At 36.6% G+C, this 16,278-nt stretch overlaps 1 protein-coding gene across 2 annotated transcripts in view; it reads left to right on the top strand.

Moving 5' to 3' along the window:
- Nucleotides 1-16,278, top strand: part of PLCB1 (phospholipase C beta 1) — a gene marked incomplete at both ends in the record, with an annotated part of 691,313 nt that overhangs the window by 486,138 nt on the left and 188,897 nt on the right. For both annotated transcript variants that reach the window (XM_079720111.1, XM_079720112.1), the window contains 4 exons: nucleotides 4,230-4,309; nucleotides 6,086-6,139; nucleotides 7,250-7,325; nucleotides 14,932-15,032. In XM_079720111.1, coding sequence (XP_079576237.1) covers nucleotides 4,230-4,309; nucleotides 6,086-6,139; nucleotides 7,250-7,325; nucleotides 14,932-15,032 — 311 coding nt within the window. The remainder of the gene's footprint in view (nucleotides 1-4,229; nucleotides 4,310-6,085; nucleotides 6,140-7,249; nucleotides 7,326-14,931; nucleotides 15,033-16,278) is intronic.

Genomic DNA, 16,278 nt, shown 5'->3' with positions numbered 1-16,278 from the left:
ACTCCAGGTGAAATCCCACAGAAGTTGATCTTTAGATCCATTTCCTCTAGTTCAGGTCTCTGTAATCCCCATCACAAGAAGAGATCAATCCTACAGCAGAAAATGTCACTTAAGAAGCTTCAGGGTTTAAATAGCAGGGGCTGACCCAAGCTTAGTAGCAATCATCAGAACTTTGCCTCAGAAAGTAGAAAAACAAATACTCCAGATTAAATAAGAAGCTGTCCTTCCAATGCCATACTAACTAGGGCCCAGCGCTGGATTTATGAGAACCTTGCCAGGTTGGGAGCCGTCTACCCTGCAGCAAAGCATATGTCATAATCTCATGATGAGCGGAGGCTGAGGCTGCTTTAAGCTGCTCTGGCCACATCTCTTAGCCATGTTGTTCTTAATACAGCTGTAAGGGCTTTTTGGTTATTCTAAAACAAATGACCAAAATATTTCTTTATTTGCTTGGGAAGCAAGTAGACAAAGATTAGAATAATGCTTAAAGTTCTGACCCTGGCCCAGCAGTACACTTCAACATGCATAAAATATATAAAAGTTTCTTGGAAAAAATGCAGATTGTGAGTCAGAGATCTGGTGTGGAGCTGACAGTCCTACATTTCTATCAAGCTTTCCGTCAGTGCTGTAAGTCCTCTTGCTACTCATAGCATCATCTGACATAGCCTTCACTTGGGATACAGATTCTTTTCCACACCCTCCCCAGCATCTGCATCAGCATCTGCATTTTAACAAGACCTCCAGTGATTTGTATGCACATGAAAGTTTGAGAAACCCTGCTCTAGAACGTATGTAAACCAATTTCTCCAACACTTTGGTTGCACATCCCCTATTTACACAATGTAGCTACTTCTGGTACCCAAAAGTCCTGAAATTTGTTATCCGTCTGACTCTAACAGTGCTCTACCCATATCCCCTCCAATTCATTCACCATTTTCATCTAAAACACCTCGATGGGGATGGGCTTTCACTTCCAACAGCCAGCACCCATGTCTCTTTGTTGTATGCACCCTCTGGATGCTGGAACCCCCTTTGCCTACTATCGAGGAAAGCAGGAAGTGCCTGGGGATTTCCATCCCCTCCAGCAAGCCCTGACCCAAGACTAACAGGCACAGGGATCACCATACTCCAGCTCCTTTTCTGCTCATCAGAAAACTCAAGTTTCGGGAGTGGTCTACACAGGGAAAGATTAAGCCAAAATTACCATCTGCGGAGTTCGCTTGGTATCTCAACTTTCTGCCTTCTTCGCTTCCCAATCCTTCTCATTCCCTTATAATGTTGCCAGGGAACACTTTGTAATAAACCCGCTTCTCATAAATCCTTGTCTCAGGGTCTGCTTCTGGGGAACTCAAAGTAAGACACATGGTGTTTTAGCTCAGTGTAATATAGACTGAGACCAGTACTCCACCAAGGATTGAGTTCTTTCTCAAGTTGCTTTGGTTACTGCTTTAGACCCTGAATTTTGATTCAGCCTGGGTCAGATTTTCTGCATATCTCACAGGGCTGCAGGAAGTCCATGGATTCTAGGAATTCCACACTTGGAAATTTAGATGCTCACATTCTGAGAATGTGGTAAAATAAATTATGCCTTACTTTCTGAAACAGCTGTGGCTGTGCAGTGAAGGTGGTGATGATGCAGTCCTTCAGCTGGCTTTATAAAGGACCCATAGAAAGAGTGAAGGATCTAGAAGACCTGCCCTGACTAATGCTGCAGCCACGGCTCCCAGCTATGTGTGGCTGTTGAGCACTTGAAAGGCTGCCAGGGCAAATTAAGATGGGCTTTCAGTGCAAAATGCACAGCTCATTTCAAAGACTAAAGCACATAAAAAGAATTATATAATAGCTCAATAATTTTTATGTTGATTACATGGTTAATAATATGTTTGAAATATTGGGTTAAATAAAATATATTATTAAATGTGTTTCACCTGTTTATTTCTACATTTTTTAAAGTGGCTACTAGAAATTTCAAATTATATGTGTAGTTCACATTATATTTCTGCTGGACTAGATGTAATAGAGGTCTTATCTTTCAGCCTTAAAGGTCAGACCCAATTAAATCTCCCCAGCTCTTCATAATGCCTTCTCTATACCTATTTCTGCTGTGGAAGTGGCCCCCAGTAAACATAAAAAATGGTACATTGCCCCCAATTATAAATACTTTTACCAAAGCATAAGGTTGCCATGGAGCCGGAAAAGTCTAAAGTTCGACCCCTAGTCTGGAAAATATTATACCAGAAACATATTTTGAAAATCAGTGCCAGTAGTTATTACTCTTAGTTTAAAATAATCTAATTTGAGGATATTTTATTTTAAAGCTGTTAAAAAGTTATTCCAAAGCTTTTCTGTGTGTCCATCAAGTTTGTTTCACTGATAGCTCTTCTGTGCTGTCTTCCCCAAGCCCTCCACCAACAGTCCATAGAATCCAAAGCCTCACTACGTCTCACCTGGACTGTGACAGCTTCCTAATTGAGTTCCCCCGTCTGGTTTCTCAGCCGCAAATCCACCCTGCATTTGGCTGCCAAATAACCTCCTTAACCTACCATCTAGCCCCGGCTCTCCTTACCTTCACCCTAAAAGAGAGGCCTTCAGTGATATTATATTTTTTTTGCCAAATTCTCTCCAGAAGGTCTTCCCTGGTGGCGCAGTGGTTGAGAGTCCGCCTGCTGATGCAGGGGACATTAATTCGTGTCCCGGTCCGGGAAGATCCCACATGCCATGGAGCGGCTGGGCCCATGAGACATGGCCACTGAGTCTGCACGTCCAGAGCCTGTGCTCCGCAACGGGAGAGGCCACAACAGTGAGAGGCCCGCATACCGAAAAAAAAAAAAAAAAGAAAAAAAAATTCTCTCCAGAAAACTGAACAGACATTAAATACTCTCCATACTCTCATCCCAGCTCTACTTCTTTTTGTTGCAACTTCCCCTTTCTTCCAATTCCTTTTAGGCTACTCCCCATTCCCACTAAGCCCTCCCACTAAGTCCTGCTGCTAAAACATACCCGAAAGAATAATGTAAATCTTCTTATAGCACATAGAGTGTTGTCATCTGGGATTTTTCTGTAAAGTCCAAGTATTTCAGGTGATAATGTAAGCTGCTTGATCACACTTATTTGTGCAAAATTGACTTGCATTTAATGTGAATGTTTTCCTGCTTAATTTCATATAACCTCAGAATTTAAAAGACTTCAAGGGAAATTAAAGGTCTTTCATTTGTGTGACAGTTTTTACTGTGCTGATTTTTAAAATAAACTCAATATTTTAAAGTAAAACAAACACCTAAACAAACAAAAAACACTGCTTAGAGTGCCCTCTTACCTCTCCCATGACTCTATATGCCAAGTTCTACATCAAATGTTACAGTATTACATGGCAGAATATTATCAGGGCCTTAAATCAGGAGGCAAAACACAAAAGACCAACAAAGCTATAGTAGAAATAATAAAACTAGGTGGAGGAGCTGTTGAACTAAAAAAAACATGATTTCATTGAGGAGGGAGCCAAGTCAACTACAACATCAGATGATCACATTACTTAGCTCTTATGTCATCTTCCCTTACTTTTTATCAGCCTGGAATGTTAATTATGTGCTCAAAATCATCACCCAGAATGGAACTTCAACTGTTTTTTGTAGATTTGTTCTTTCCCATTTTCTTGGAAGCTAAGAGAGATCAGTGGTGAATGGTGTGAGGTAGGGATTGAGATTAGGTCAGCAGTAAGGAATGGACTCAGCTCGGGTGTGGGGGGCAGTACTGGATATTGTATGACATTGTGACTGTACCTAGTTTAGAGAATTTCTAGAACTGTAATTAACATTTAAAGAGTTCCTGGTATAGCTGCTTTGACTTGAATAGTAAAATAGGAAGATCTTATTTTACAGGTGTGTTGAAAAGATAATTGACTATATTTTAAACTCTTTATCTGTTTATAATGCAAGGAAAGGAATAAAATATACTTGATTATTAAAGGCAACATACCAGGTCTCTATCTGTAGGGATTTTAAAAAGCAGATAAAATTTGTTTATGGGTAAAGAATATTTCCTTAGGAAAGGAGTAATCACTCAGGGATTTGAATTTAATTATGTCATTTTTACAGGATAAAAACGGGGAAAAAAAAAACCCTTAGGCATACAAATTGAGCTAATTTGTCTTCCTAGTAGCCTAGCTAAAAACATGTGTCTAATGACTATACAGTAGTTAAGCTAATGCAAGTGTGATTTACATTTTTCAGGAATGGACAAATGAAGTTTTCAGTCTGGCAACAAACCTGCTGGCCCAAAACATGTCCAGGGATGCATTTCTGGAAAAAGCGTAAGTAGCTCTAATTTTATTGCTAAGGGTGCTGCTTCATTTGAATCAGTTTCCTTTCTCCTTTGTGAGTCTTTTGTTTATACTGCACTGGCTTCTCACATTGATAAACATAAATTTCCCTCTGGGACTTGTTAGAGAACTGATACATCCACCGTTTCAAACTGGAAGACTTCCAACAAAGATCGCTCTTTCCTCTGAGCCACACATCAGGGTTACGCTGAGCTCGTCTGAATGTCAATGCCTTTGACACACAGTAAGCAGATACTTCTAAATCCTGGCAGCTGTTGTCAGAACCAAAATTATTCATCTCAGGGAGTCTTCAGCCCTACATCTGCCTGTGTTGTATCAATTATTAATCTGAGGAAGAGAATGAACAACATATGGGACTCAATTCTCTCGAGTCTAAGATCTCTGATAGATGCTACATCAATAGGCTGATGTCCTGATTCCTGTCCTTATAGACAATCACAACAACTGTTAGTAAGAAAAGAAAAAGAAGATGTAGAGGAAAGAGCAAAATGAAAAGGAAAAGGAAAGAAAGCAAATCAGGATTACCCAGTTGCTCTCAAATTACAGTCTTTCTGAAATTTATTTGACCAAGGAAAATAATGATTTCTGCCAGATGAGCAGCTAGGAAAGCTGGTGTGTTCAGTTTGGAAACAGTGGGTATCCAGGATTTTGGGAAGCCTTGAAATGAAAACCACAAGTGGAAACATTACTAGGTGGTCCTCTATTTTATTTAATAACTTTCTTCTTCTGTAAGACATACCCATTATTCCAGACCAAAGACTCCAGACCACATTTCTTTCATACTCTTCTATGAAATCCTTTTACTGTTAGTCAGTACTCACAGGTCTTCACTTAAATGCTCTTTCATGTCATCATCTCATCTCCTTACTTTGTCATCTTCAAGACCTTCCTATGTGCCTCCCCCTTCCCTCTTCCTCTATTCCTCATTTTTTAAAAGTTGTCTTTGATCTTACCATTCTTCATCTAAGAGACATTTCTGGAACATCTGTTGTGCCATACAATGTTGGTGGAAGGTGACACAGAGAGAGATAAGATGTTTTACCTGAAACATAGCATGTTATAGCTCGTAAAACATCTAGCTGGCTAATAATATCTATTGCAAATGTCCATTTCAAATAGGCATCTCCCTATGAATAGCTGCTATGGACATTCTAGAACATGCCTTTTGATGAACACACTGTAAGCATTTCTGTTGCATCTACACCTCGGTATGGGATTGTTGTGTCATAGCATGAGCTGCTGGTGGTCCCAGTTTACACACCCATCAGCAGAGTTTGTAAGCTCTCCTGCCTCTTCTCTCTATCCACATGTCCAGAAGCAGTGGAAGAGAAAAATGTAGTTGTATATTCACACAATAGAATACTATACAGCAACAAGAGTGAAAGATCTACAATGAACAGCAAAAATATGGATGAATCTCAAAAACATAATACTGAGGGAAAGAAGCCAGACACAAAAGATTGTGATTCCATTACGTAAAGGGCAAAAATAATCTGAGTTGTTTAAAGTCAGGATAATGGTTCCCACTTTGGGGATAGGCCCTGGAAGGGGGCATGACAGGGGCTTCTGGGATGCTACTAAGGTGATAATATTCTTTTTCTTGATCTGGGTGCTGATTGCAGAAACTTGGATGATTGGTGAAAATTCAGCGAACTGTACATATGCAGGAGCCCTTTTCTATGCATTTTATTCTTCAATAAAAAGCTTTTTAAAAAACTAAACACTTGTTTTCTGCTTCTCCAACAGCTATACTAAACTTAAGCTGCAAGTCACTCCAGAAGGACGCATTCCTCTCAAAAAGTAAGCTTCATGAGCATTTCCTATTATTCTTTTTTTTTTCTTTTTTTCCTCAAAGATGTGAATATGTGTGCCATGGCTCTGTTTTGGTCCAAGTAGGAACATGGAAATGTGTGATAACCCTGTTCTCCCACACACTCCATATGCACATCAGTGCAGCTGGTTTTCTCATAGAGATTTCCTGGGCCTCCCCACTTCCTGTGCATCATTCTCAAGAAACACCAAAGCAGGAAGGGGGTGGAGGGGATGGGGGACCCTTGCTGTTAAACCTAAAAGACCATCTGAGACTCAGATCTATTCTAGGAGTAGAAATTGGGCAACCACAATGCCTCTTTCTTCCAAGATGACACTAGCCTTGAAGCAGGAATTGCAAACTCAAATGTCAACAGAAGCCAGGCAGGGAACATGCATGATGAAGCAGGCCAGGAACAGGAAGGAAAACTGAAGAGTGAAACCCCATCTCAAGGAGACAAGGACAACTCAACTCCACCATATTCCCTGTGGGACTGGTGGGCTCTGGATGCTAGATTTTCTAATGTTTCAGTAGAACCCATATATCCAAATTGTTATATTAAATTGTCCAGTACTTAAGTTATATTTTTTAAAACCAAATTACTGACCAACAAAAGCACATCTTTAGACCACGTTCAGTCAAAAGTCTTTAACCTTTGGCTTACTAACTACAAATGGGCTTCTGCTCATACAAATGTTACATTATTAATAATAATACTATTAATTAATTGTTTATTATTAATAATATTAGCAACATACACCTTTAGAGCAGTGAGTAGCAGCAAGGAGACAGAGTTGTCAAGGATGTTGATTTTAGTGCTTAATAAAATACCAGGGGCTACTTAGTGCAATGTTTTTTAACTGGGTCATCACCACTGTCTCAAAATATTGATTTTATTTTAGGCACTTTGATTTTAAAAAGCACACACATAGATCTTCCAGAACACATGTGCTGATGCTAGAACAATCAGTATCTTTTAATTCTCTAAAGATGAATTATAAGGAGGTTTGATTGAATGGAATGTTTCAGCTGGCGTCATCTACAAGTGTGATCCAAATGCCTTTTAAGCATCTCTCACGTGGTGTGCTTTCACTTCACAGCATATACCGCTTGTTCTCAGCAGACCGGAAGCGAGTTGAAACTGCTTTAGAGGCTTGTAGTCTTCCATCTTCAAGGGTGAGCATGTTGCCTTCCTAAAACTAGCACTGCTAAATAGCCCTGAATAATCATACTAAAATATATCTTTAAAAAATAAATAAATAAAAATAAATAAAATATATCTTGCCCCAATATTATCCAAACATTTTTAAAACTAAGAAGTCCATAGGACTTATTTGTTAATATGTACAATGTACGGGGTCACTGTTTTAGTTTCTTTCACTCCCATAACTCCAACATTTTCAATTAGAAAGACCCTTTGCAAGTTGAAAAAAAAATAAATAAATAACCAATTAATACAAAAAAAGTACCGGTCAAAAATATTAATGTTACTAGGAATTTAAGCTTCTTATTAATTATAAATCCTTTCTTGACGTCTGTTGAGATATTAGCTAATGATTATAGATTATGATTAGTAGTATTTTAAAATATTAATTTCATCTTATCCCCCTTTTTAAATGTCTAGGTCTAATATTTTTAAGTTAATAAGCAATTAGAATGGTAGTACATTTTATAAATAAATATATTTATGTACATTGCAGGGTGGTTCTCAAAAGGCTTTTGCAAGAGAAGTACAGGATCAAAACAGTTTGAAAATTGCCTACTTTGCTCTTATGGTAGTCAAGTAGATGAGAGGATAAGCTTGTAAGATGCTTTTTTTTTTTTTTTTCCTCCCAATACATTTGAGGCACTTAATATACATTGACCACTTAAAGTAATTTGCCTTCATTTCAATGCATTTCTACATACCTGGCTCTAATTATCGTTGTTCCTGGGATAGCTGGGTCTGTTGCATAAAACCTTTTTCTTGTGCTATATGCAGAACACTCCTTTCTATTATGAATTATTTTTATCCCAGTATCTAAGCAACAAGTAAGCAAGAATAACACTTATAACCAAAGAAGAAACTTTGAGTCTCTTGAAACATGCTGGCAGCGTTGAAGTTGCACTGAATGAAGTTGAGAAGCCATTCTTAAATGTATGGTTAAGTTATGAAAAGTATTGAGAGCTGTTTCATCAGTTACATCAGCCAATTCTTGTGAATATTTTTCAGAAAAATGAAGTTTATTAACGACTTTGGTCAGTAACAGAAAAGAAAAAAAAAGTCACTCTCCACTATTAGTTTCTTGCTATCTGTGGAAAAAGCTGCTGATGCTGCAAACACTGGGCAGAGCTGTGGAAAGGCCCCCAAACATTTAACCTTCACTTTAATACAGCAAAAGAAAATGATCAAACCTGTTTATTATTGATCTTTTGTTTGATGCTTTAGAGCAGAAAAGATATAACGGTTAAGGTCTTGTCCTTGACTCAACAAATATTTTTTTATTTGACCTATATTTTTTCTTTTTTTTAATTGAAATACAGTTGACTCACAATGTGTTAATTTCTGTTGTACAGCAAAGTGATTCAGTTATATATATATATGTATATATATATATGTGTGTGTGTACATATATACATTCTTTTTCATATTTTTTCATTATGATTTATCACAGGATATTGAATATAGTTCCCTGTGCTTTAGAGTAGGACCTTGTTGCTTATTTATCCTATATATAATATTGTAGTTTGCATCTGCTAATTCCAAACTCCCAGTCCATCCCTCCCCCACCACCTTTCCCCTTTGGTAACCATAAGTTTGTTTTCTATGTCTCTGAGTCTGTTTCTGTTTCATACATAAGTTCATTTGTGTCATATTTTAGATTCCACATATAAGTGGTATCATATGGTATTTATTTTTCTATTTCTGACTTACTTCACTTAGTATGATAATCTTAAGTCCATCCATGTTGCTGCAAATGGCATTGTTTTGTTCTTTTTTATGGCTGAGTAGTATTCCATTATGTATATATGTACCACATCTTCTTTATCCGTTCAGACTCAACAGATATCGCTTGAGCTCTTACTATGTGCCCTCCATCACTGAGAATATGAGTGAGCAAAATGAAGTTCCAGTCCCAGAATTCAAGGACCATATACTCTCTGGAGGTGCTAGTCAAACACTTTGACTGACGTGTGTAAATTGGGGGGAATGCCGTGAACAAAAGGAATGGAGCACTGCCACTGAAAATAAGGGAAGTTCATTCCAGAAAAAGAAAACAATGTGTGCAAAAACCTGAGGCTGCAAAAAAATTTACTGGTTTTAGTAACTGAAAAAGACCACTGCATTTAAGCATGAAAAGAAAGTGTGAGACACAAATTTAGAAAGACATGCAAAGAATTTTTTTTTCCTCTGCAGTTGCTCCTGAATTGACCTTTACTGGATAACATCTTTTGGAAAAAAAAAAATCAAAAATGTTAGCTTATTACTATAAAACTAGCTAAGGGAAAGAAGGAATAGAAAAATGAAGCTGAATAGAAGATCAAATCCATCAATCAGTCCTCTGTAAATTGCAATTTTCTAAACAATTGGATTCTGACAATTCAGTCGATAAATACAAATTGAGTTTTTACAATCCACTATGTCTATTATAGGTTCACACTTTCAAACCAATGTCAACTGGAGACATTTTTAAAGGAAAATGAGTTTCAAATAACAGGAGTTATGTTTAAATTGGAAAAAAAATATTTGTCTTTAGTAAATTAAATGTTATGACAATTTTCTGAAAACAAATTGGAGATTTTTTAAAAAATATAATCAACCTCCATCATAAAGTTTTGAAAGCTCATTATTCACAGTAAAGTATACTTTAGTTGGAGGACTCGTAGAATTACAATGCTGTAAAAAGATCTAAAAACCAAAGTCAGTTTCAGAGCTAGGAAATAAATGTTTCCCTGAACTGACTATATTTTAAATCCTTGTGGTAAGTTCATATCTACAGAACAGTGGCCCTAGGAAATATCCACTAATTAGCAAAGATATACTGACAAGAGGTGTTTTAAACACTCCACAGAAGAAAAGGTTATGTAAATGGTAGACAGTAGTACATATCTGGGAGCCTTATATAGCCAGTGGTTGTTCAAACTAGATTTAATTGTGTTCTGTAAATAGATACATTACCAGAAATACTGTGGATATCCTGTTGAGATTTTTTAAACATTATCTTTGTGTACATTGTTAGGGATAATTAATTCACTTGAACTTGTATCCTGACCAACATGATCCATTGAAATAACACATTCCTTAAAGGGTACTCCTTTAGAGATTTCAAATGCTTGCTAAAGTTACCTTAATTGTTAAAAAGTAGTGCTGTATCTAAAAAGAGAGACAAAGCAATTACTGTCTTCTTTAATAATCCAAACGTATTTTCCAGTGAGAGCTTTGAAGACTTTTCCATATTCAGAAAACTACTACTTTACTCACAAATTTTCTGAGAACAGAAAATAGTGTGTTTGCACCAAGTTCCCTTTGATTTAAGGCTTTATTAACTTGAAAAAAAAGCTCACTGACATTTGGAATCATATTATAGTCTTGGCATAACACTGATCTTTTAATGAAGAAGATAAGAATAAATCCATACTTTTTTATAAAATAAAGTTTACTATAGTTATCAACATACATGTAATACTAAAGAAAACAGCGATTATTTTGGATTTAAAGAATTCCATAAATTTTACTAAAAAATACTATGAATAAAATTTACAAAAGAACTTCTCCCAGGATAACTGTAATAGGTTGCCTTTCTCCTATGCCTTATACCCAGAATGTAAATTAAAAATTATAGTTATTCATTCAACTGTGATTCTTACAATCACTAATATCACAGTTCCATTTTAGAACCACATTATGTATTCAGTTCATTATCAGTAGTTTACTTGTAATTATTTCATGTACTCTCTGGCTGTCTCAACTTTTGATTTATAACTTTAGAACAAAAATACTGAGAATAGATTGAAATCCTGAATTTACCGGAAAATAATTCATTGATTTGTGAAGATAAAATCTGTATGTGGACTCCTTATCCATTAAAGTCCACTGAATTAAATTAATATGTTTTTGAATAACATTTCTGAATGTTAAATACCTGTTCATTATAGAATTGTTTTTTAAATCTACAAATGTATAAAGAAGAAAATACAAACAGTATCCAAAAACTGATATGCAATTTAGTTTTCTGGATTGCAGTGTGAGTTGAGGAATCAAGCGACCTTACTTCAAAACATAGCAACCACCCCACCTCCCCCAATTTGATTCCTTAAACAAGCTTTGTAACCTCCCATCTGTTCAGTGTATGTATCTGTAAAAGGGGTCCCTAACCATGCCAACCTCATAGAGTTGACATGGGATTAACTGAAAACATTCAAGTAAAGCTCATAGAACTATATGCTTGACATACAGTAAGTGCTCAATAAATATTAATTCCTATTATCCTCTGAGTATTTTTTCATATGCATATATATGTGAGTTTTTTCTCTTTTTTTATTTTCAATTTGGCATGTGGATATGTCATAACCTGGTCTTTGGAATCTGGAAATATATATGCCACCAGTACTATCATCAAGTTTTTTGTTTAATCTTTTCTCTTTTGAGATTCTTTGTATACAAGCATGGAATTGAAGCAACTACGTTTTTAAAGTAAGGAAATTCTTTGTAGTTTCTGGAATAAATGGGCCTGATTCTGACTGTATTGATCTTCTTAGTTCTCCCTCAAAAAGTTTGGATAACAATGGCAACAAATAATCACTGATAATCTGTTTTGTATTGGAGCCATGATGTGGTGAACCAAGTCCTGGACTCTGAGACAGAAGACCTAAGATCTGGTCCCATACCTGGGTTCAACCAACAGACACTGATTAGGTGCATATTATATGCCGGGCATCATTCTTGGGACACAAAGGAATTAAATAAGAGATAGTCACTTTGCTCAAAAACACACAGTCTAATAGATCATCAGAAATATAAAAAATAAAGGAAAAATCGTGTGATGGATGCTCTAAGGAAAGTATATAAAGGTGGATTGTGGACACAAAAAAAGAATGTGGCATCTCTACCTGGTTTGGTAAGGAAGGGTTCACAGAAGAGTATTTGTACTTTGGGTACAATCTTAAGAGTATCGGAGTTTAAGTTTCCTCCTGCTTAAACAGGACAATGAATCTATTCTATCCACTTCACCAAATCATGAGGTCCAGGAAAAGAAAATAGGTGAATTACCTTTGTGAATTTCAGCCTTATTTAAAATATACAGAATTGGTAATTGCCTGTAGCTTTTCCCTAAGTATCTCCCCCATACTCTTTCACTTGAGTTTTCAATGGTGCTCAATTTAACTTATTTCTCCAAAATATATTTTCTCCCATTTTCACCCACTGACCCTAAAGGGTATCCTCATCAGTCAAGTTGGGCAAGAGAAAAATGAAGCTGTATTGAAATGTTGTCCATTTTCTATGTGCTAACATCCAACTGGTAATAAAAATAATACTGTATTTATTCAGCTTATTTCATCAATGTGTCCTCTCTAATAGGAAGTTCTAATTCATAGCTGGTAAGTAAACATGGTTAGAGTTTTAGTAAAGCATATTGCTCTATGAAATTATGTTTATGGAATATTATGCAAATGGATTTAGTTGAATCTGATGTTCTGTGGGAAGCATACTTGCTGTCAACTTCCACTTTTGTCATAAATTACACTCATTCATTTAGTAAATATTTATTGTGGACCTGCTATATGTTACAGATTGAGCAGTTAACAAGCAACACACAAGTCCTAGCTTGTGTTGATCTGAAGGTTAGCAAGTAATACAGAGAACTGTACAGCTGGGAGCACAAAACAGTTAAATAAGTACTGAACTATGAGATAAGTGTGGTGTGATGGTAGCACAGAATGGAAGACAAAACCTGGTCTCAGAGGAAGAGATTTTAAGCTAAGACAAAAGGGAGAAAAAAAAAGAAGTCAGTAAGAAAAGGAAAACAATGATTGATATCCTTAGACAAAATCTGTTTATTTGTATGCTGAGGGGAGGAGGAGGTAGAGTGAGCTCTAAGTAGTAACTAAACAGTAAGGAGACTGAGAGAACAAATTTGGGGTTCATCAAGTCCAATAAAGTCTGATGCTTGAGTTGGCCAACAGAGCCACTGAGTATTTCCTTGAGATTTGTTTTTAAATCTCTCTTCCCTGTATCTCTCAGCCAAAGAGTAGGAGTGAGAGGCTCATTTCTGGCTATTTTAAAAACTACTTAAAAGAGACATGGGAGTCTAACTCTGAGAGAGGGTGGCACTAAAAAAGTGTGCATTGTCCAGCCAAAAGGTTTTCTTTCATTTTGTATCAATAAATTAAATGTAAGTTTGGAAGCCTGTTTATAGGTTATACTTGTCCCCATCTTTTGAGTGGCAAAACACCATGAAACAATTTATGGGAATTTCCCATTGTTCTAGGAATTGGCCACTTGTGCTCATGATTTCAAAGTTGGTGTCCAGGTAACTGAACTTAATGGTGTAATGCATCTTGCTGGATATAAATGATACATGTGTTGTATGGTTGTCTCAAAATGCTGTTTTGCAAAATGGATTTTTTTTCTGCCCTATAAATTGATTTAGTAAAGAAAATATTATTTTATTCGTTCATTTCTCAAATATGGGACTCCTGCTGTTTGCCAAGTGGTGAGCTAAGTTTTCTTATCTGTTAGCAAGCAGTGTAGTCTCAGACCATAATTCAGACAATAATTTGTAGATATTTCTGTAAAGGTACATTTCCAAAAATAAGAATACGGTAAAAGGAAGGGTGTTTTCTTTGGTTTAAGGACTTGAAAATAAAAATAATCATATAAACACATACCTGAAAAAGGAAAAACGGCATGAAGAATGTCCTTCCTGTTAACAAAGGCTTGAATACATGCTTCCGGTTTCCATGGCAGCCCGACTAAACAGAAAAATAAGTCATAGAAGTCACTTTTTATATCAATGACTTGCTTTCCAAACAATAGCACCAAGACGAATCAGTGAGAAATAATGACTTATGTCCTACTTATGAAAAGTGTTTTGCAACTTATCAGATTACTTAAACCAGAAAGAACGTTGTTTGAAAAAAAGACACAAAATTGGGATTTTATCTTTTCATTTTGAAGATGTCTTTCTCCAGGTTCTTTACATTAAAAAAAAAAAAAATTCATTCAAAAGTCTGCTAAACAGCACATAAACAATGTGAATGTGCTTCATGCCACTGATTTGTACACTTAAAAATGGTGAAATGCTATATTTATCTTCTGTATATTTTATCACAATTAAAAATGAGATTAAAGTCACCAAAAACAGCAACCTAAAAAAAAAAAAATCTGCTGAACAGACCCTGTTTTCACTAGGTCTAACCTTATTTATTGAATGTACTTCAGAAATTGCCTTAACATCCCTTTAGAAGGAGAAAATTCTTAAGCTTAAAATATAATGAAAAAACAGAAAATAAGGATTTTGATACCTCAAAGCCAGTGTCCAAGTGAACTACACCGCTTGCCTCATAGATGTTTTCTGAATGTTCACCCTGGCCTCCTATTTATCTTATGGAAAAACCCCGAACGAACTTTTTGGCCAAGCCAATAAAAGAAAGAAAAGAGAAAGGAAGGAGGGAGGGAGGGGAGAGAGAGAGAGAGAGAGAGAGAGAGAGAGAGAGAGAGAGAGAGAGAGAGAGACAAAACTGGGAGGATGAAAGATAACAAAAAAAGACCACTTACTGACCCTCTTGTTTTATTCCCCAGAATGAATTGATACCTCAAGAAGATTTCACTCCAGAAGTGTACAGAGTTTTCCTGAACAACCTTTGTCCTCGACCTGAAATTGATAACATCTTTTCCGAATTGTAAGGGAACACATTTTAACTCGTTTTGTTCCACCTTGGTGATGGTATTCAGGGTGCTAGCTAAGGCAGGATTTTGAGCAGTAGAGGGAGATGGCAGAACCTGTTTGTACACGATAAATAATAGCAGTGATTCTGTGTAATGTGATGGTGGCAATCATGCATTCCTACCCCTGAGGTTCAACCACTTTTTTTTAAAATTAATTAATTTATTTGTTTTTATTTTTGCCTGTGTTGGGTCTTCGTTGCTGTGTGTGGGCTTTCTCTAGTTGCAGCGAGCAGGGGCTACTCTTCATTGAGGTGTGTGGGCTTCTCATTGTGGTGGCTTCTCTTGTTGCAGAGTACAGGCTCTAGGCGCACAGGCTTCAGTAGCTGTGGCACGCAGGCTCAGTAGTTGTGGCTTGTGGGCTCTAGAGCACAGGCTCAGTATTTGTAGCACATGGGCTTAGTTGTTCCACGGCATGTGGGATCGAACCCTTGTCCCCTGCATTGGCAGGTGGATTCTTAACCACTGCACTACCAGGGAAGCCCTCAACCACCACTTTTAATGAGTGAAGTTGGCTATGATTTGTTGCAGGGTGTCTCTGTTTTAGAATCCTCAGGGGGCTCTGTGTGGTTTGAAGATTATGGCTAGAACAGAGAAGCATCTAGGCTTACTTTGTGGAGATAGACTGTTATAGAAAGAATGCTGACCTGGGAACCCGTCATATTATCTCTTTGCATCACATTAATGAAAGGAGAAGTTTGGATTACTAAGAACCTTCCCATCTGAAAATTATTTGCTTTTATGTTAGAAATCATATAGGCATTACTTTTTAAAAAATGAATGAAAAAAAAGAAAAACACATCAAAACACCAAGGCAAATATGGGGAAGTAGCAGTTTCTTGATATACTGAAATCTATGTGATGACAGACCAATCCAAAACTGACAGACTAAATAAAGATTTCTTCATATGAAAAACAAGCAAACAGTGCTGCTGAGAATGATATCAGATGTACTCACTTTGTCATGTTCATTGCCATCGATTATTGATTGAACATCTGCAATATCTGTACTATTGAACTTGTCTTTGGGTTTTCAACAGGATTGAAATGGGAAGTTTGAATCACACTGTATTGCAGAGTTATAGATTCTTGCTGAAGCATAATTTTAATGAAAAGAAAAATGTGCCCAAACATATTGGGTGTTTTTAATAATGAGAAATAAATACATCTTTAGATGATTAAGTGGGATATGAGAATTTGATG

The sequence above is a fragment of the Hyperoodon ampullatus genome, assembly GCF_949752795.1.
Source record: "Hyperoodon ampullatus genome assembly, chromosome: 14".
Classification (NCBI taxonomy): Eukaryota; Metazoa; Chordata; class Mammalia; order Artiodactyla; family Ziphiidae; genus Hyperoodon; species Hyperoodon ampullatus.
This window is presented reverse-complemented; position numbering and strand designations above follow the sequence as displayed.